Source organism: Leguminivora glycinivorella, chromosome 8 (assembly GCF_023078275.1).
Source record: "Leguminivora glycinivorella isolate SPB_JAAS2020 chromosome 8, LegGlyc_1.1, whole genome shotgun sequence".
In the NCBI taxonomy this organism is placed as follows: Eukaryota; Metazoa; Arthropoda; class Insecta; order Lepidoptera; family Tortricidae; genus Leguminivora; species Leguminivora glycinivorella.
In genome coordinates, this window is record NC_062978.1 from 8,258,444 (window position 1) to 8,280,031 (window position 21,588).

General features: G+C 38.5%; 2 protein-coding genes across 4 annotated transcripts in view; one reads left to right on the plus strand and one right to left on the minus strand.

Moving 5' to 3' along the window:
- The window catches only part of LOC125228900 (zeta-sarcoglycan-like), a 31,072-nt gene extending 12,925 nt beyond the window's left edge, over positions 1-18,147 (plus strand). For 2 of the 3 annotated variants that reach the window (XM_048133604.1, XM_048133605.1), the window contains exons 3-7: positions 13,218-13,440; positions 13,755-13,944; positions 14,373-14,565; positions 14,840-14,963; positions 15,654-18,147. In XM_048133604.1, the coding sequence (XP_047989561.1) occupies positions 13,218-13,440; positions 13,755-13,944; positions 14,373-14,565; positions 14,840-14,963; positions 15,654-15,848 (925 nt within the window). In that variant the 3' untranslated portion in view covers positions 15,849-18,147. The remainder of the gene's footprint in view (positions 1-13,217; positions 13,441-13,754; positions 13,945-14,372; positions 14,566-14,839; positions 14,964-15,653) is intronic. The other variant, XM_048133606.1, reaches the window with a different exon arrangement.
- On the minus strand, positions 17,869-20,546 carry LOC125228685. Its single transcript, XM_048133341.1, has 3 exons — positions 19,857-20,546; positions 19,053-19,430; positions 17,869-17,913 (listed from the first exon to the last, which is right to left on the minus strand). The coding sequence occupies exons 1-3, from the start codon at positions 20,544-20,546 to the stop codon at positions 17,869-17,871; spliced, it is 1,113 nt and encodes a 370-aa protein (XP_047989298.1).
- Between the last annotated feature and the right edge of the window lie 1,042 nt (positions 20,547-21,588).

Genomic DNA, 21,588 nt, shown 5'->3' on the forward strand with positions numbered 1-21,588 from the left:
CGCATTTAAGTCTTAAAATGGGATCGGAATACGCAATTCAAATTATTCCCTTTCCTCATGGGCACTTTGTAGAAAAATGACTATTTCGACAGTTTAGCTCCGATGCAGAACGGAGATGTCGAAATAACAAAGCATTTTATTTATTTTTATTTAAAGTCCGCGTATCTCAATCGCGACATCTTATAAAACCACTAGCAAGAAATTATTGTGTAAGTTTATACTGCTTACTATTAGATGATGATCAATTCAATGCCAAAATCGTAAGGATAAAATCCGCTAATTGTACTATCAGCAGCAAAAGTGCATGGAGAAGTTATGAATGAATTCATTGATAATTTGCTATGCACTTTTGCAGCTGATAGTACATGTTATTGAGCAAAATTGACTATTTATTAGTAACGTAAAAAACAACGCGATAATGTACAAAAGACTATCCAACAAAAATTACACTTGGTTCAAATACGTACCCTTCAAAACAAATACTGTCCTCTAAATTTGAGGCGAAGTAAAGTGAGTAAGTTGTCGTTGTAGAGTTTATGAGTGGGCCAAGCGGGACAAGTTCTGAACTCCAACTGCTGCGAGCAAAGTGTTTGCGGGGACTCGCCTTTGCGCGTTACTTCCAAGCCATTTCGCGATCTCTGAATGACAAGCTAACTCGGCACATCTGCCATAAAAACTATGGCAGTTATCAAAGAATCTGTGCGAGTTAAATCTTACGGAATCTGGAAATTGTATGTTTCAATGCGTGTGTGAAAAAAGTGTTATTCGAGTTTCGATGGCCACTCCCGCTCCCCGCTGAAAGTGCCTCTCACCCCCTCTCGGTTACCTCACAGTTACCGCCTGTCAAAAACGCGAACAGTTGACCTGTCATATCCCACTCATACAAGAATGATACGCGTTTACCTACACGAGCTTCGAGTGTGTGCTAGGAACGCGCCTCTTTCATATATTTGATCGCCAGTGTCCGAGGTGTGATTACGTTCTACGAGTATACGAGTATACAGACATACTTAAGTTTAGAGTTAATAAATAATCATAATCATAATCTTTATGGTTTGTGAGAAATGGGTTACATTGCCAGTAATACTATTGTAACAATTAAAGGCGTACCTATTCTAACTATAGATATGGGTGTCTGAGGCTCGCGAATCCTCAAGCTAGGAACATACTACGCGGACGTCCGTCGTAAAACGACCGCGACCGCGACCTATCAGTGTGCACGGAACAAAACATCCAGAGAGCCAGATTTCGATCGGACGTCCGTGCGCTCAAGGCCACGTCCGCGTCCGTCGACCGATAGTTTGCACGGTTATGTGTATTTCCATTGTCCAGATTCCCGTCCACGGTCGATTTACGACGGACGTCCGCGTAGTGTGTTCCTAGCTTCATCCACGACACGTTGTCGTTCTGCCTCTAGTGCCTCTACGACACATTTTCGCTACATAGGTACAGGTAAATCCGTGTTAGATCAGGTAGTGAATGTGTTAAAATCTTGAACTTATACCAATTTTTGGCACTAGTTGCCAGGAAACCCCCATAATCCAAAGACTCGTAACAAAGAACTGGGAAAACGCCATGAGCTTATATCTGTTTAATTATGTTTACATCATTCAGGTTCTACTAATGTAATGAACTGCAACGGACGAAATAAAACGCAATTAAAACGGACATTGACAGGGATTGTTGAAATTTTGATTCATATTCACACTCCTGCCTTCACGCGTGCCGCGCATCCGGAAATCTGCATTACATATAAATGTGTAATTCGGTAATTTAAAAATGCTGTCATTACAAGTAGTACCATTCATGATTCATAGCATAGTAATGCAGTAGGGTGCAAGAGATATGAGGAGTTCGTTTACTCGAGCACCGAGAATTCCGTACAATACTCAATTGTTTTATGTAAAAGGATTTACAAGCTATCGCAGTCGTTACGTCTAGAATTAGAAACACGATTATGTGGGTAAGCCTATAAATAGGTTAATTCAGTGATAGGTATCACAAGTGTCGTGTGGTGTAAAATAGAGCGTAGGTTTTTGTCTAAACACGCAAAAGCACTACGACTGTTATCTGTCCAAACAGCTGGAGCCGGCTCGAAACGAGCAGGCAAATGAGCCGACTTGAACAACTTGGAACTCGATGTGAACAGTACTTGTTGCGAGTTTTTATTAACGATAGCAAGAATGTCCCAAAAGTGCCATTCATTGTATGAAGAAATTGAAGAGGCCTTCTATCCAAAGTATCCAAACGTGCAATCGTACACGCTCCATATAGTACTTTTCTCTCTCTCTCTATCGGTTTTCTGTATTGGAACGTCAGAACTAATTGCGTATCGTCTGTACTGGAGGAGCATCAAAAATTGCTCGTTTAGCCTGAGATACCCAGCCGGCCTCGCCAAAATGAGAAATGACGCTATTATGTGACGATCGAAATGCTCACGCCAATACAAACTATGATACGCTACGGAGCGTAAGGGATTCTGATGTTGGCTAGGCTCTCTAACGGCTTTTTTCAGTTAGTGACCGTGATTAACTTTTTAATTTTGTCGAGCTCTCGATATTTCTACGCAGTTGCATGTATCATGATCACGGAAAAGCCATTTTTCAGCACCAAAAATAATACGTATCTACGTTTTCAAAACTCATGGTAATACTTACCTAGACTATTCATATCGAGTTCCAAATCACTCAAGTCGGCTCATTTGCTTTCTCGTTTCCCACAGATTAATTGCGCGCTATATGCATTCAGTCGGATTTTTCGTAATTGAAAGATCGCAGCGAGACAGCGCCGCGGGTCCCCTCGGAGACGTAAGCGTTGTTTTATGGCCGTCGTGCCGCCAACAAAGTTCGGCAACTGCTTTATGATCCTAATTTATAAGTGAGCGTCGAGACTATTTACGACTCTTTCTCCCGCGAGTGCGTTACAGCCACACTTCTGATACATTTACACATGTTCTTGCGAGTTTCAACTGTTAAACTTTCCAGTCGTGTGAGGTCTTTAGTAAGCTCCAGAAGTGTCACAAACTAATTCGATTTATTTCTTAGTTTGAAGTTCAAGTTCGGTTTGTGATTTGAGCGCTCAAACAACGATATTAATATGATACCTTCCTCTAAAATATAATATAACAAAAATACTCACGGCTTGTAACAAATGTGCAAATCACACAAATTATTAAGGCAAAGAAGAGACCGATCGCTGCTTATACTAAATACTTACTGGCCAACTGTTACGTTAAATAAACTTATTGCAAGTTTATTATTCCCTTTGTTGTTCAAGAAGGCGTACTCTCAATGTACGAGAGAGTTTTATAATATAATCTCTATCTCTAGTGGCTTTACATGAAATTTTGGAAGCATAAATTAATTTTCAATTTCCCTTTGACGTTTCGCTGAGCTGGGCGATCATGTCTCCCAGGCGAGGTATTAATCCGAACATGACACCGCGAGCCTACTGCGCCACACACTCACACCACAGGGTCTCACCTAGTGCTCTATTCATGTAAACTGATGTCTCATAGTTTTACTCGATTCGTTAAGGTTATTTGTGTATTATACATGGATAACATCCATGATTCAGGAACATCGGTGTTCATACTGTTCATCACACAAATAAATGCCCTTACCGGGATTCGAACCCAGGACCATCGATTTAGCAAACAGGGTCCCTATACCTACTGACTACGTTAGACCGGTCGTCAAATATAATTTTCTAGACAAAAATAGACAGATGGACGGACGGACCAAAACATAAGGGTTAGGTTTTTGCTACTTTAAGCAATAAACAATTGTACCGAAATATTTTATTTTATTGGTAAACCAACTTAAATCTATCTTTACAGGTTAGGCTAATGCGATAGATAAGCGAAGCAAACAATAACACAGTTATAGATAGAAATAATACTCTTTATTTGCATACCTCATCAAAAAATACAGTGGAGACAAAACAAATGATGAGTTATTACCAGTATAAAAAACTTTGACGACGTGATTCGTTCGTGTCAATCCTTGTTTTATGTTATTAACCCCCGACGCAAAAACGACGGGGTGTTATAAGTTTGACGTGTCTGTCTGTCTGTCTGTTTGTCTGTCTATCTGTGTGTATGTCTGTCTGTGGCATCGTAGCTCCTGAACGGAACCGATTTAGATTTAGTTTTTTTGTCTGAAAGCCGAGTTGGTCGGGAGTGTTCTTAGCCATGTTTCATGAAAATCGGTCTACTATGTCGCAGTCGGGGTGTTTTTCAAAATTTTAATTTTGTGGTTAGGTTATTGGATGTTATTATTGCATATTGCTTTTTTTATTTACCTATTTATTTTGACACTTTATACGCGTATCAAGACAATAGCGAGAAAATACATGTATGAGAAATGTATAAGTGTCGTCATCATAACGTCATTCAAAAGGACAATTACCCAAAATAACGCTGCAGTACCAAATGGGCCCGTAGCAAATACACGAGCAGCGTCCGTGTAGGCAGTCGGGAACTGTAGTCAGTTCGGCAGTGCATTGGCTCAAATATCCGCCGCTCGGCGATGGCTCACCGACACGAAGGAGGAAGGCGATTTCAATGCACTTGATTTATGGGCCACATAATGGAGCGCTGCGTTGCATTTACTACATGCAACCCGCCCCGACTTGGGACCCAAACACTCACTAACCAAATATTATACCGACCCGCTACAAAATAGATGCGAATTTACACGGCCCTCTTTCCCCCACCATCTTTGCCATACGTCATTGGCAAATTGAAAACTTAATTTATGGCTCTCCCATCGCATGAGCTTATGCAGCTTATTTCAGGTTGACACTTGGAATACTCTGGATTTTCTTGTTTCCGCCGTCTGCGTTCGTTTCACTTTTCCACCGATAAATTGGGAATACCGTGACAACCTTTGTTTAGTTAAATAACGTTAATATCAATCCATTATCAGTTGATTTCGAACAATTAATATCTCGTTGTTGTCAAGAGGGTTGTTATCTATGCAGTGATCGGAAACTCTGGCCCACTAATGCCTCTGTAAATATCGGACAAAATGTTCAGAAAAATTAAAATATTTACTAAGAAAATAATTTAATTTGTTCTTAGGATGTTCAAATGTTCAGACTTGAAGTCATGCTTGAAAATCTTAATAGTTTGTTTCCTTTGTATTTGTTGCGTAGTTCTAATTTCGCAGTAGGTAATTATCTGTGCACTTTACAGCTTATGTGACAGAGGAAATAAATGTGTGGCATTCAATATAATATGTACGAGTATGAGTATATTACTTACCGCCTGCAAAATGACATTCATTAAAACTCGGTTATATTTTAAAAATCTCAATGAGTCATGACGTCACCGATTTAAATTTAGTGAGATAAGTAAGTATAAGTTGTTCAGGGTTTACTGACGATTCGCCAAAAAACGTTTCCCAAAGTTTCACATTCCTAACTATTATTCCCAAATTATCATTTCCCAAATAAACGTTTGGCAAAACAACTTATCGCAAATTGACATTTAGCAAAACTTTTTTTGGCAAATATTTGTTTCCCAAAATATTTACTTGGTCAAATTTCATTTTACCAAATATTATTTAGTCAAATGTATTGTTAGGCAAAATTTCCATTTCCCAATATATTGTAATTAAATGGCGCACTAGAAATTAGTTTGTTGATTTTACATTTTGTGTCCAAGATTTGTGTGAAATAATGTGTATGTCGTACTTTTTTTCCTCCTGCTGCAAATGTCAAGGATGACATTTTCATTTACATGTCCAGATACATTTTATTAAAAAGAAACCTTATGTTTTCAAAACCATTATGTTCTATTAATTTTTAATTACTTTAAAAAGCCATTTCCGGTTTGCTCACTGTCAACCTAACACGCTCCTCCTCGCTTCGCTCGTCGTCGCACCTAAACTGACCCTGTCGCACACGAGTTTTCTGTTACAATACTAATAAAATTATTACATTACATTTATGCCTTGTAATATTTATTGTCAAACGTGGTTTTGCATGGTGTAATTTGTAGAAACATTTTTTGACAAAAAATAGTTGACAAAATAATTTTGTCCAGTAATTAATTTGACAAAAATAAAGTTGAGCAAACTTTTCTTGTCCAACTGAATAAAACTGAAATTATCATTTGACAATTTTTAGTTAAATTTGGCAAAAAAGTCTTCGGTAAATTAAATTAATCCCGTAGAAATGAAAATGCAAATGCCTAAATATTTTCGAAATTTGCGATGTGAAATTTTGACCAAACATGTTTTTGGGATATAAGTTTTGCCATTAAAAACGTTTGCGAAATAAAGTTTTGTCTAAATAAAATTTGACTAAGTAAAATTGTGCCAAATGATAATTTGACCAAACAAATTCATTGCGAAACATACCTTTGCCAAACAATACTTTGGGAAATGAAACTATTGCGATATGATTATTGGGAAATGAAATTTGACGAAACGTTTTTTGGCGAAACGGCAGGACACCGTTGTTCAGCGCTAATCACAACACATTCTCGTTTTGCCTCTATGAAGCCTTTTTGCTGTAACTTTCGCTACAGACTGAGAAACCTATCTTATATTCTACGGCGTAGCGATACGGGCTATGACCGCAGCTTAGTGGCCTCAGTGCAGTATTGGTAGTGTAGAAGCTGAGCAGAATTACGTATGGTGCGAGTGCGTATGGTATTCGAAACGCAAAGTGCTACGTTATTCAACTTAATAGCCATTAATTTGGTTCGTTAGCGGAATATTGCTAACGAATGTGCGGCGAGCGCATTCCGGCAGCCGGCGCGTGGTGAAACGCTCAATTAGCACATACACAGTTAAACTATTTTGACTAGGCATTCCTACTTTTAAAAGGAGAATTCGCAAAAAGCGGCTAGATCTGAATAAGAGTTTTGAATGATTCACGGTTATTTTCATTAGACTTATATTGACCGGGATATAGACCGTGATTACCTTTCTGATTTTTGTCGAGCTCCCGATATTTCGACGCAGTTGCATGCATCGTGATCACGGAAAACTGACGAAGGCGGGTGGATGTTAAAGTTGCATAGACAGCGCGCGATCTACCCTCCTTCAAGGTAATCACGGTCTATATCCCGGTCAATATAAGTCTAGATCTGAATAATCATTTTCTTAGGCTAGATCTGTATAACCATTTTCTTAGTCTATTCGGGGTGAAAGGTATCCTATTGCAATTAGATAAAATACCTAACAAGCAAAAAAAAAAATAGTTTCTACGTATTTTTAGCAAGTAATGATTATACCCGGGTATATACTACATTATACTCAACTGAATCAAAATGCGTTTTTGTCACCATGATTACGGTTGAACAGTTGATCAAGATTAGACCTAAGACTTGATTTCAAAACACCACATCAAACAGGAAAAGACAGCCTTATTAATGAGAATCTGGGCACAGAGGAAGCTCAGAAGTCAGGGCACGGTGATGAGGATGATTAATAAGGCTCATTTGCGGCGCTGGCAGCGCGCGGGCCGCTCCTCCGCCGCCGCGGGTACGTGCCTGTCTACACGTACATCGTTTGCGCTTCCGCACCGACAATTTATTAGATTCCACCCCATTTCTACCTTTTATCTCTATTATGTATTTAATGTTATGGTCTCGCATTCCTAATACGTAACGTTTTCTTACACAGTCATAAACTCACGACTGTATTCTCAGAAGAACAAGGAAGGTAGTCTGAAGACATGAGACTGCTCAAGTTTTAGTGCTACTCTCAGCTCAAGAAAACGAAATTGTGATATAGCATTGAGATTTGCCAGTCCATGTCCTACACCGAAATTGACCCCTACCCCCGATTTGGCTTCTATTTTATGATACCCACAAGAAAATGGGGTGGTGAAATTTTTAGTCCGTCACCACCCAAGAGGATCGAGTATTATAGAGAGTTACTGTCAAAGTAAAATGTGTAATCATAGTGCATTAGACTGCCATCACTCGACACAAGCTTAGAACTTTTGAACCTCAGTTTTGATAATTTGACCCATATTCTTAGCTAGATATGTATTGTTAAATATTAATATTAGCGCCATCTAGCTGAGCGTTCCCCAAAGGTGTAACGCCATCTAGGCCACCGTACCTTTTTCTCTATGGCTTTGAGGTACGTTTTTTTTAGACTTTATCCGTCTATACAGAGTTACATATGTCTTTGGTCACCACACAGTCGTCTACTTACTACTTACATATATTTTAAACAATAAATAGCGCTACGTTCGTCGCAACCTGTCTGAAGCGCCCCCGAGGAGGAAGAACCTAGTATTATTGATGTAATTGGTTTGTAATGCCACATAAACCCCCTAAACGTGTCGAGAGCCTGGACCGAGAGATAAAGGCACTGAACGCTCTCCCACAGATTTTATTTCAATTTAATGTTCTAATACTTTATTTTTCACCTGCATCTCGGCAGTAATTTGGAGTCTTGTATTTTTATCTTATGAGTAAAAATATTTCCACCACACCAACTGATAAGGCTTACTTTGCTATTTGAAAACATATAGCAAAATTGCATTTTATCCACAAGAGTGCAAAGTAATTTCATACAAATTTTAACTTGATATCTTGATGAGCTGGCTGGTAGAAATTTGAATTATAAATATTGAACAAATTGATAGATTTGATTTAGTTTGATGTTTTATAGTCAGTATTTTGTTTGTGTTGGTGTGGTGAAAAATTGTGTGCTTCACTCGGCGGCAAAGTTTGTTTAGTCTTCGTGCCTCGAAACCCTCGCAACGCTCAAGATTCCACTTTTCGAACCACTCGCTACGCTCGCGGTTCAATATTGGAATCTTTCGCTTGCTAGGGCTTCAATATTGGCACGTGCGATTAAACATCAGCTTTGCCCCCTTGTAAAACAAATAACTATTAATTTCCTTTAGAGATACAGAAAGACTATTTTTAATGAGTTTTTTAAATGACAAAATTTTTTTAGAAATGAAATGAGAGACTATTTTATATACTCAAAATCTTCACAGAAACTAGAATAATTTACCTACTTGTATCTAGACTAAATCTTTTTTTATTTATTATTCTCTTCACCTTACTAGGTTTTTTTATAATATGATTATCTGGTGACGGGTTACGAATTTCACCACCCCTTTCTTCCCGTGGGTGTCGTAGAAGGCGACTGTTATGGGTTAAATTGTGGCGTAGGCGAGAGGCTGGCAACCTGTCACTCAATGTCACAGTTTCATTTTTTTAACCCCTTTTTGGCACTGAAGCTTTAGTAGTTTCATGTGCTCTGCCTACCCCTTTATGGGATACAGGCGTGATTGTATGTATGTTGTATGTATGTATGATTATAAAAGTAAAATACAAAACCACATACAAAACAATACAAAATATATAAACACATTATAAAAAACCTAACCTAGGGTGCCGCCAGCAGTGGGGCAGGGCCCAAGCTGCCGGTGGTTAGGGCTTATTTATTTATTATTATGTACACTGAATCGGATAGGGGCCCTTATTGTATCAGCATTAGCCAAATCCTCCGCGATCCACGCCACGACTCTTGTAATGTTTGTATTTGAACAAGCAGCTGAGCTGGAATAACACCGAACAAAGTCTATTAAACAGCCAAAGAAGTGGGTAATAGGTAAGACTTTTCTCAAGATGAGGATTAGGTCGGTATTTAGGTAACTTAAACACTTGGAACAGTCTTTTACCTACATAAATAAGAGATTTTTAGAAGTTTTATAAAGATAAATGTTTTCTTATCCGGAAAATAATGCTGTAAGTGAAATAGTTATTTGTTATACAAGGGGGCAAAGTTGTATTTTAACGCCGAGTGTGGAATTGAAAAACGAGCAAGTGAAAGGATTCTATAGTTGAACCACGAGCGAAGCGAAAGGTTCGAGAATAGAATCCTGAACTTGCGAGTTTTTTAACACACGAGAAGTAAAATACACTTGCACCCGAGTGTAACACAAAACTTTTCCCCTCACTACAGCGAGGAAACTATAATGCAAAAAATGCGTTTATCACTGCTTCCAGTAGTTCCACAGGTGGTAAATCATCTTTATTACTAGATTTACCTACTTTTATCAATTTTAAAGCAGTTAATTTGACTTTATTCAAGGTCAAATTACTTTACCAACTAGTGGATAAAATGCGTTTTTACCCGCTGGTATTAAAGAACAAAACACGTGTTTCCGAGCTAGTGAGGGGAAAAGTATTTTTAATGTTAATAGTATTCAACCTGATGAGCACCAAATGACAATAGTGTCTGCATGTCATCAGGCCGGGCCGCTCTTTTTGCCATAGGTGTAGCAAATTCTTTAGCCATAATATTTAACGTTCTTATCTGTTTTTGAAATAAATATACACATAAATAAACATATATGTAGAGAAGAGATGCTTCGCGAGCTGATGTGGTGAAATGTCACCTATAAACTCCGATCCGGTCCGTAGACGACACAGGTAGCGTACTCCAAATTGATGTACCCGCCGAACGAATGGTGGATTTACACCGGCGGGTCAGTCTGCCGCGAGCCGCATAAAATGCACGAATACTGCTTACACTCCGCGGTCTAAATGCAACCTAGTATTTTTCATAGAGCAATGCTCGTGTCGTACAGAATCCTTGTAAATTTATGACCCTCGTCCGTCGTTGATGCTGGCCAGTTTCACGAATACTAGATAGGACGCTTTTGTACACGTCTCGTTGAAACATGTATTCTGGCGAGAATATTGAGACGTCCATGCAAGTTCGCTACAATGGAGTTTTCGCTGTAACGCCTGACAATGACAAAGATGCTTAGTATTTAATACTAGCTGTATATCCATACTAATATTATAAATAGGAAAGTGTGTGTGGCAGGCTGTTTGTTTGTCCGTCTTTCACACCAAAACGGAGCGACAAATTGACGTGATTTTTTAAGTGGAGATAGTTGAAGGGATGGAGTCTGACTTAGGCTCCTTTTTGTCTCTTTGTAACACGAGCGAAGTCGCCGGAAAAAACTAGTAAATATGTATAGATACAATACAATACAATACAATACTCTTTATTGCACACCTCACATAGTTTACAAGTAATACACAAGAAACAAAACAAATTAAACAGAGGTAACAACAGGCGGTCTTATCGCTTAAGAGCGATCTCTTCCAGACAACCTTTGGGTACTGGAGTTAATATAATCAGAATATATGGTAGGTGGCTCTAAGAAATATGAGAAGTAGAATTTAAATACAACCAAACAACACAAAACACTCATTCAAATAGACATACATAAATAAGTATAACCATAAACATACATAAACATACACACATACATACAAAAGGTTTATATTCATAAAGAAACAAACAACAGTGTCATTCATCAAATCTAAGGAAGGGAAAGATAGTATAGATGTAACAGCCTCTTCATTGCTATCACAAGCTCAACATAACAAACATTTTGTTTTACGAATTGGACATCGGCAAGTTTGAAGAAATATCATGTCACGAATAACATCAATAAGCAGGGGGCCGATTTTTGACTCTCGGCCATTCGGTTTCGTGAAATTCGTTCAATAATATCTCCCCTACTAGCGATTTAAATTCTACTAACAGAATCGAAAACGAGTGGTCATTACCACTAGTTTCAAAATTACAAGCCGTCCTTTTTCAAAAATAGCATTACGTCGTTTTCCACAGACTTTCGAACGGCGAATTTGAGCGCTCGAAATTCAAAAATCGATCCCCTGTACCTAAAACTTATTATTCACAGAGTCTAATGCCCTTATAATCCCACAAAATTCAATACGTACCTCAAGCATAGTAATATGAGAGCTTAACAATACCGTTAAAGGCTATAAACTGAGTTTTATCGAAAAGGTAGTATAAAATTCATGAATATAAAATGCCATTTTATTTGTAGAGGAGTAAAAACAGGCTGGTTTAATGTCGAAAATACGGGCGGGTCACAACGAGCGCGTCGCTAGTTTGTCCAATCAATTGCAAATGTAAAACAGATGTAATTATCAACGGGTTTTATTTTGTAAATGCATACTAAATGGTTAGTAGCGTAATAATAGTGTTCTAGGCGTACGGTTTACGTAATGGGATGTTTTACTAACGTATATTTTACGTACCTCACGCGTCTAATCTAGTAGAAAATAATAAATCACTTTATTTAAGGCAACATAGATGCAACACACAAACATTACAATGAAGAAAAAAATAGGTACAGTCACGGACTTTAATTGTTGATCCACTTCTACCTCATTTTATACTGGACTAAACGTCTGATAGCATTGAAATATTGAAAATTTCTAAATCGATTGGTAGGAAATAAATGCTTCTTCCGCTCAACGCTATCACGTGCGTAATCCTACCAGCGTGGATAGAATGCGTCCAAGTCATCCCGCCATTTCCTTTTCGGTCTGCTTAAACCTCGGCCTGCACCCTCTACGATTAAAAAAAGTTATTTACTTAATCGTATACTACCTACAATATCAAATTAAAGCTTATTCCATATTTGTTTCATATAAATCAATGATGTCCGTCCAAGAGACAAGTTTTTTGAATGTGGAATATTTATTGAAAAAGAGTTCAAGTTACTTGATTCACGAGTGAAATATTGTAGGACTTATACCGATAATTACGGATGATACAAAATCGTCATCAAAAATGTGATTCATTCAGGTCCTACAGACTGAAAGCCTACAAACAGATTTGGGCCATTAAAAGTAGCTTCAATCATCTTAAATCGCATAAGCTGGTGTTGGGATGAAATAATATCGTGTTTTTTTTATAGTAAAATGATGGAGTTCAAAATAGCCCGGTCTGTATAAGCTCTCGTTTTAACTATGTCAAAGGTTATTCGATGAGCCCGAAATGCTATAATCATTATGTATACAATCTGCGGTTTTCTACCTGAAAATATTTGGTAGTAAATAATTAACTATTTATAACAAAATGTGAGAAGGCAAGTGAAACTTTAAGAAAATAAATATGGAGAAAGAATAACGGCGCGCATTCCAATGTACTTTTGTTTTGTATAATAGAACACTGCTACACATATATTACAGCAATATATTGTTTAATAACTGATATGTATTTGATACTCATGTCAATATAATCTATTACAGTATGCTTCAAAAGTATAATATCGATGTTGACTGTACATGCAAAAGCTCATTTTCCATTCGAGTTCAATGAATCTAAAGATCGCAACCTATCTAAATCATTCGGAGCTTCGTTTTAACTTCTTTGTTTTAAAAAATAATTTCCTTCCAGAATTCCGTATGCCGACAAGACCACGCCGGAGCCAATCCTGAACAACAATGGGCGGGACACAAAGGTGGACTCGATCAGGAACAGCTACAACAGCCAGTTCAAAGTTGGCATCTACGGCTGGAGGAAGAAATGCCTTTATATTCTCGTCATGGCGCTCATGCTTATGATGATTATTAACCTCGCGTTGACGCTTTGGGTTTTAAAAGTTCTGGATTTTAATTCGGTGAGCTATTCATTTATAATCCAACTAAACACTATAGACGTATAAATTTAAAGTTTGATGACAAAACTTCGGACGTAGAGGGTTACAATAGTTCTAAAATGTTCCGTTTAGAAGATATTTTCAAAATACGCATTTATCCCTTAGACCTTATATGATATTTGATAAAGTAATTGAAAAAATGACTGCAATGATCGAACATGAACTAAATTCTTAATTTAATAATAGAGATAGTGAACACTTAAATATTGTTTAGTTATAAACGTTGAAATAGAGTAGATTTATAACCGATGATGTAATGGTTTATTATATTTTAGGAAGGGATGGGCCAGCTGCGAATAGTGCCCGGAGGTCTACAGCTATTAGGACAAGCTCTGGTGCTGGACTCGCTTTTCGCTTCGAGCATCAAGTCGAGGAGAGGGCAGCCTATTGCCATCGAATCGTCTAGAAACTTTACTGTTTCTACGAGAGACACTGAGGGAATGCTGCAGAGTCGATTATTTTTAAGTAAGTACGTAGGTATCTGATTGGTACATGTTTTCTTTCCATTAACAACTAGATTTACTATTAGGATAACTAACTAACTGATAAGTTCACCTTTATACTTCCTTCTTCTTATTTCCTTTATATCTAAAATGTTTATCTGTTTTATTTTAGTGGTGCAATAAAGTGTTTTACTTACTTTACCTGTTAGGCTATTAGTCATCCCAATAAAGTTGACCAGACCACTGTCTACCCGCAGTAAACAAACACTGGTGTGGGTGCATGCACAGTGCATGTTTCTGATTTTGAGACACGTAGGATGCCGAGTTGTCGATATTGTTCTTGATTTGGTAGGGTTGCGGTTCCTATTCCGATGACACAAGAGCTAACACTGAATTTGATGCTTACTAAAAAATAAATCACCATCACTAAATAGTTCAATTTTATTTTAGGTCCGGATCGTTTAGAAGTAAACACACCCCGATTAGAAGTGCGTGACTCCCGGGGCGCACTTTTATTCGGCGTCGGGCAGGACGCAGTGACGGTAGGCGCAGACACGCTCACCATCACCAGCCCCGCCGGCGCCACGCTGCACACCTCCGCGCAGACCCCGCTGGTGCGAGCACCACCGTCTAAGAGATTAACGTGAGTACATTTTAACTATGGATTGAAGGTAACCAACTAAAAACCAATAACATCGCTCTGGAATATGAGAGCAGTTAAATAAAAAATCCAAATTTTTTGTAGGAGACACTTGAACTAGTTTCCGTCCACATGCTTTAATTTCATCCCGACACTTAGTATTTAAAATTTTGTCTAATGGACCCTACTTCCATTAAAAAAATCAATACCGTTATAGATGTTGAAATCCATAGTGTGTTTGTGGTTTGAAAAAAAATTTATTAATCCTTTTTTACAGGTTAGAATCCCCGACCCGGTCACTGGAAATGCAAGCACCGCAGGGCATTCTGCTGGAGTCGCGAGCTGGTGACATCAGCGCCAGCTGCCTTACCAAATTTCACCTCAAGTCTGTTGCGGGCGCTGTAAGTGTCTATCTTTTACATCTGATGTATTTACACTTACGATTTATAAAGTCTCCACTTGACCACTAAACTTGCGCTGAAGTTTCGTGTTCTAAGGTCTTAAGTTTCGTGATATTATTTTTTTATTGATATTATTGTATTAGTGATATTTTTTTTATACCACGTCGGTGGCAAACAGGTATACGGTCCGCCTGATGAAAAGTGGTCACCGTAACCTATGGACGCCTGCAACCTGCAACTGCAACATGCGCGTTGCCGACCCGTTAGAAACTGTACACTCCTTTTTATCTTGTTTTCGTTCTAAAAAATGGATTGCATCTCCCCGTTCTTGACAGTCTATACCAGAACAGCACCAACTTGTTCAAGAATATGAACTCGCAAAGAAATATTTTGTTCAAATGTCATCAATGTAGACAAAAGTTTTATGCTAGAATTCCGAACCATAACTTTCATTGATGAGTTTCAACAGACTTGCATAAACGTTCCTCTTGACGGTATATACTTAGAAGGCAGTTTTACAACACACTTCTTTAATAGCACTTTGCCAAAAGTTCTTTGACAAATCAAAAGAAAGATATAGACATTAAGCCGCCCATAATCTCTGAAATATGAAGAAGCCACCATCTTTCATAGTAAACAGCAACTTAATCGTATGTAAGTTTGCAATTGTAATCTTATATCTCCTTACAGATCCGTTTAGACGCCCCAAGTATATACATGCCGAAGCTAAAGTCAGCGTTACCGCTGCCGCCCTCCTCGGCGCACTCGCACGACCCGCACCACCAGAACATCTACCAGCTGTGCGCATGCGCGAACGGCAAGCTGTTCCTCGCGCCGCCGCACGGCGCCTGCGCGGCGAGGGAAGAGAGCCTCATATGCCGATGATAATGTTGACGTATCACGCAATTTTGGAAGCTGCTGGGTGGGTATAGTTACATTAGTATCTTACATATTTTTATTAAGTAGAAACGTTTGCGAGCGAGACTGTACATTTTAAAGAAAACTGGAAAAAATAATATCTCCGCAGATCTCATAAGGGAGGTTTAAGCCCGAAGATATGGACAAATTCTCACGCATCTGGTTTAAGTGACAAAAGCGATTTAAATAGTATACGAATGGTCGCAGGGGCGCGTGATTTGAACTCTTCGTCACATGGAAAAAATATTTGCGAATTTCGGGAACGAACCTATCTTTACTTTTGAAATCTTTGGCAGCTTCCAATATCGCAAAATGTAAACAATTTAGGTAAGGCGATTGAATATTTTGTGCTTAGTAAAATAACTGTCTTTATGAGAGTTGAAACAAATGTATTGTTTATTATTTTATTTTATGTAAAAAACATTATAAAAATATTATATTTATGTTGATACGCAATGGTAATATTCAAAAACTGTTTTTAAATAATTGAAAATTATTTGATATGTAAAATTAATACATGCTAAATAAAATTAATACGTGTAGTTCTAGAATGTCATTGTATACGTAATTTTCTAAATTGTATAAAAATATAAAGGTACTGCGTAAATGATTTTATTTTGTTATAAGATTGCAACGACGTAAACTAACGTATTAAAATATTTATATCGATTAGTGCCTTGAACGCATTTTGACGTAGGTACTGTACTTAAATTATGAAAGTACTTACAGGTTTTATTACTAAAATGAGATCCTTGAAGGCATGAAATAATCGAAACTTTTTCAGTAAATAAAGTATAAAATTTATCTGTTATCACTTAGTAGGTATATATGCTAAATTGCAATTGAGTTTTCAATTATGATTTTTTTTAAGTTTATGTTGTCATCCAATAAAAAAAAATTAAAAGATATCCTACAGATAGAATGTGAAAAGATTTTCCATGTTATTCTTACGGAAACGTATGAACGAAACGAACGTGTCATGCTATTTCAATCAGTCTCAGTACAAGATGTACTGACACTGTTTGAACTAGCATGACAAATAAGACCGTTTTCGGAAAAATACGAAGGAAAAGCTTTTCGTACTACATCTGTACTCTGCATAAGCAATACTTAAGAAAAGAGTAAAATATCCTCTATACAATCGTTTTATTTCCCTCTCTGAGCGTGTATTTTCATTTTATACATATACAATTCAGTATTACTTTACAAATACTAAAAACATGTTTTCAATTAGTTTGCTGTGAGGCTTTATATAGATTCAATATCAATATCCTGAGAGAAAAATAAAAACTATGTTTGTATGGAGAATCGGACTGGAGGGACACTTTGTCTCACAAATTATGCGTTTGCATTGGCTTTGTGAATGAAATTTACGAATATAGCCTCGTAAGGCCCACCATAGTTAGTTTTCCCATTTTGAATTTGAACCTTAGCTATAAATAAATTGGTAAGATTTTCGTTTGTTTCAAAAATCAATGTAACAACGGAAAATCTTCTTTACTTAGTTCATGGAAGGTTCAAATTAGATTGCAATACTATGTACATTGTAATGTACATTGGGCCTTACGAGGTTAAAGGTACATACGGTAGTAGGATAACTATTTTATTTAAATTTGTGGTGGCTTTAAATTTTGAAAATGTATGTAAATGTATGTGTATGGTATACATATATGTACGGGCGTAAATGTTAGGAAATGATGTTTGTCATGTTTGTAATAAAAAATGTGCGTCTGCAATATTTATTAATAGACTCCCCTAGATTCTAATAGTAAATTATGTTAAACGGTCGCTTTTCTAGTTTACCGTGGACACCTATCTCATACACTTAATCGTGAAGGAGTCCACATATTACGAGTTCGCCGGACGATTTTTGCTTGTCAGGTAATTGCAAAAGTATCATTGCTGACTAACTGACAGGCCGATATTGTCCGGCGAAAAGGGTACCTAGCTAACGTCACAATCCATACGATTTGTAAACGTATCGTGGCTAGTTCTCCATATCGCTCTTCTGCAGTGGCGCGACAAAGCCATACTGCATTTTGAACAGCGTCATTGATTGTCACTTCGGGCAGATTGGCTGGTAATCTGTAGGCCCCTTAACGAAAATTGCGCCAGTGTGGATGTCAACGGGGAATTATAAAAGCCCAATCAATAGATATTTTCCTGTTAAACAATGTATTGATGATCGTACAATTTGTTGACATTGTTGTAAATACCTACCTACACTTTATAGACAATTATCAATATATGACTATGCATTCATGTACCTTATTGTTTTGTCCTTTACCTATAACTATCATACCTAGTCATGCGATACATGCCTATCGATCACTCGTTGGTTTTTCGGTGAGTTAATACTTTAATAGCATGTTGCGTCAACCACAGGCCCCGTAGCCGAATGGCATTACTGCGACGCGAAACGAAAACGAAACGCCGCGAAAGGTAGTCTGGCTCTGTCGCGCCAATACGCACGAGCGATAGAGATAGATATCTACGAGCGTTTCGTTTCATGAGCGTTGGTGCCATTCGGCTACGTACCCAGTTAACAGACACGTCAACGTCACGTTTCTTATATTTATCATATTATAAATTAAATGAAAATAAATAGGGCTCGGTCTTCGTCGTACGTTTACGAGCGCCACTTATAGACGCAGACAAGGATTATAATTATCATCATCATTCCCTTGCCCTTTTCCCATTATTTGGGGTCGGCGCAGCAGATCATCCTCCTCCATTTCTCTCTATCAGCCGTCATTTCCATACTAATACCTTTCACTCTCATATCGTTGTTCACACATTCCATCCATCTTTTCTTAGGCCTTCCACTACCATTGTATCCATCCACTTTCATATTTACCACTCGTTTTATAACATTGCTTTCATCCCTCCGCATTACATGCCCATACCATGCTAATCTACTTGCTCTCAATTTCTCTGTCACTGGCGCTACTTTCAGGCTTCCTCTTATATACTCATTCCGAATCCTATCCAGTCTTGTCACACCACACATCCATCGCAACATTCTCATTTCATTCACATGCAGTCTTCTCTCATCATTCGTCTTGGTGGCCCAGCACTCACTTCCATACAGGACGACAGGTCGGATAACTGTTTTATAAATTTTCCCCTTAGCCTGAGAGGCATTCGGGGATCGCAGGTTGTGCCTGTAACCTGTCGCCATTTCATCCATCCTGCGTTAATCCTGTGCTGAACTGCTCTGTCGATCTCGCCATCTCCCTGAATGAGGGAACCCAGGTACTTGAAATCCGAGCAGGTAGGCAATATTTCGCCATCTAGTGTCATGGCAACAGGGGCGGAAAGACCGCCGAAGTCACAGTAAAGATACTCTGTTTTGGATCTACTGATCTTCAAGCCAACATTTTCCAGCCTCTGTTGCCACTTCGCTAACCTGCCTTGTACCTCGAGTCCCTCTTCTCCGACAAGCACGATGTCGTCGGCAAAGAGCATGCACCAGGGTGCCTCTTCCTGCATGTTCGACGTCAGAGCGTCCATTATAAGCACGAAGAGGTATGGGCTCAATGCTGAGCCCTGGTGCAAACCCACATTCACACCGATGCTGTCAGTAGTTCCAGCAGCGGATCGAACACGCGTACAAGACGATCTGTACATAGCACGGATTAGCTCTACATACTTCCCAGGCATACCTTTCTCTTTCAAGGCCCACCACAAAACCTCACGGGGAACCCGATCGTAAGCTTTTTCCAGGTCGACAAAAACCATGTGCAGATTTTTATGCGCGCGCCTGTACTTTTCGCACAGTTGGCGTAAGGCGAAAATGGCATCTGTCGTACCTCGACCGGGCATAAATCCGAATTGATTTTGCGTTATTTCACACTCTTCTCTCATTCTTCTCTCTATTATCCTCTCCCAGACCTTCATGGTATGTGACATGAGCTTTATTCCTCGATAGTTATTGCAATTCTGGACGTCTCCTTTGTTTTTAAATATTGGTACCAGCGTACTACTGCACCACTCGTCAGGTATGCGTTCCTCATGCAACAGCTTACCGAAGAATACACTCAGCCATTTCCATCCATCCGCACTCAACAACTTCCATACTTCAACTGGTATTCCATCTGGGCCCACGGCTTTTCCATTCTTCATATTTCTTACAGCCATTTTCACTTCTTCCACACTAATCTCCCTAACAAGGCCCAGATTCAATGGTGGATTTTGAAGCACACCATTCCATTCATTTTCTTCATTCATCAACTTTTCAAAATATTTCTTCCATCGTTCTTTTATGCTTTCATCATCAGTCAGAATCTTCCCAGAATCATCTTTTATACATTTAACATGCGAAATATCTCTTCCATTCCTTTCTCGAGCCCTTGCAATTTGGTAAAGTCGTTTCTGACCTTCAGGTCTTTCCAAAGACCGGTACAGATTGTCCTGCGCCTCCGCCCTACAAATTGCAACTGTCCTCTTGGCTCTTTTCTTACATTCTTTATACACCTCTTTCTTACTTTCTTTTAATGTTTCATTCTCATCTTCAACCATCTGCCATTCTTTAAACGTCTTTTTCTTTTCTCTTAACACTTCTTGAACACTTTCATTCCACCACCATACTTCTTTATCTATCATACGCTTTCCTTTTGTTTCCCCAAATACATTCTTTGCCACACTTCTAATATAGCCCGCCATTAATAACCAACATTCATTCGCACTCATTCCTTCCATTTCACCCATCTCTAACATTTTGGTCACTACTTGCTCCCTAAATTCACTAGCATACTCATTCTTTTGCAATAGATGCCACTTTATTTTGGGCGGGGGACAAACAAGGATTATAATTATATAAAAAAAATCCTGTACTTATTTTAAAGTGAGCGCCACGATGTCAGACAAAGCCGACCGGTCTGGCGCAATCGGTAGTGACCCTGCCTGCTGCGCCGCGGTCCCGGGTTTGAATCCCGGTAAGGGCATTTATTTGTGTGATGAGCGCAGATATTTGTTCCTGAGTCATGGATGTTTTCTATGTATATAAGTATTTATATATTAAATATATCGTTGTCTGAGTACCCACAACACAAGCCTTCTTGAGCTTACCGTGGGCCTCAGTCAATCTGTGTAAGAATGTCCTATAATATTTATTTATATTTATATTTATATTTTAAAGCACCCTGCCATCGCATAATGTCGAATGCAGGATTTCTTAAAACTTTTTGTAGTCACAAACCATTTTCATCTTAAAATTCAGCAAGATAATCTACTGCGGACCCTTGAGAAACATGCTACGAACATATAGATGTAGTGCGAAAAGGGTTTCCTTCGTATTTTTCCGGAAACGTTCGTATTTGTCATGCTAGTTCAGTCAATGTCAGTACATCTTGTACTGAGACTGACTGAAATAGCATGACATGTTCGTACGTTTCCGTAAAAATACGAAGGCAAATCTTTTCGCACTACATCTGTACTAAGTGGTCCGTGGATTACATATTACAAAACCTTGGCAAACAAACATCAACCCAGAATAATTGCAGCAATAAAGCAACACCAAAAATCGATTCTCGGTAGTTATTGTGAGACACAATGAGTCTCCGTGAGCAGTCAGCTAAAGTTTAATTAAAGATTCATGATAAATTGTCGTAGGAAGCTGCATTCTGCGCCGCGTCTCGCACGTGAATAACGCCCGTTCCGCCAACACTTAAATAACTTTAGCCAACCTAACAATAAATTCATGGGG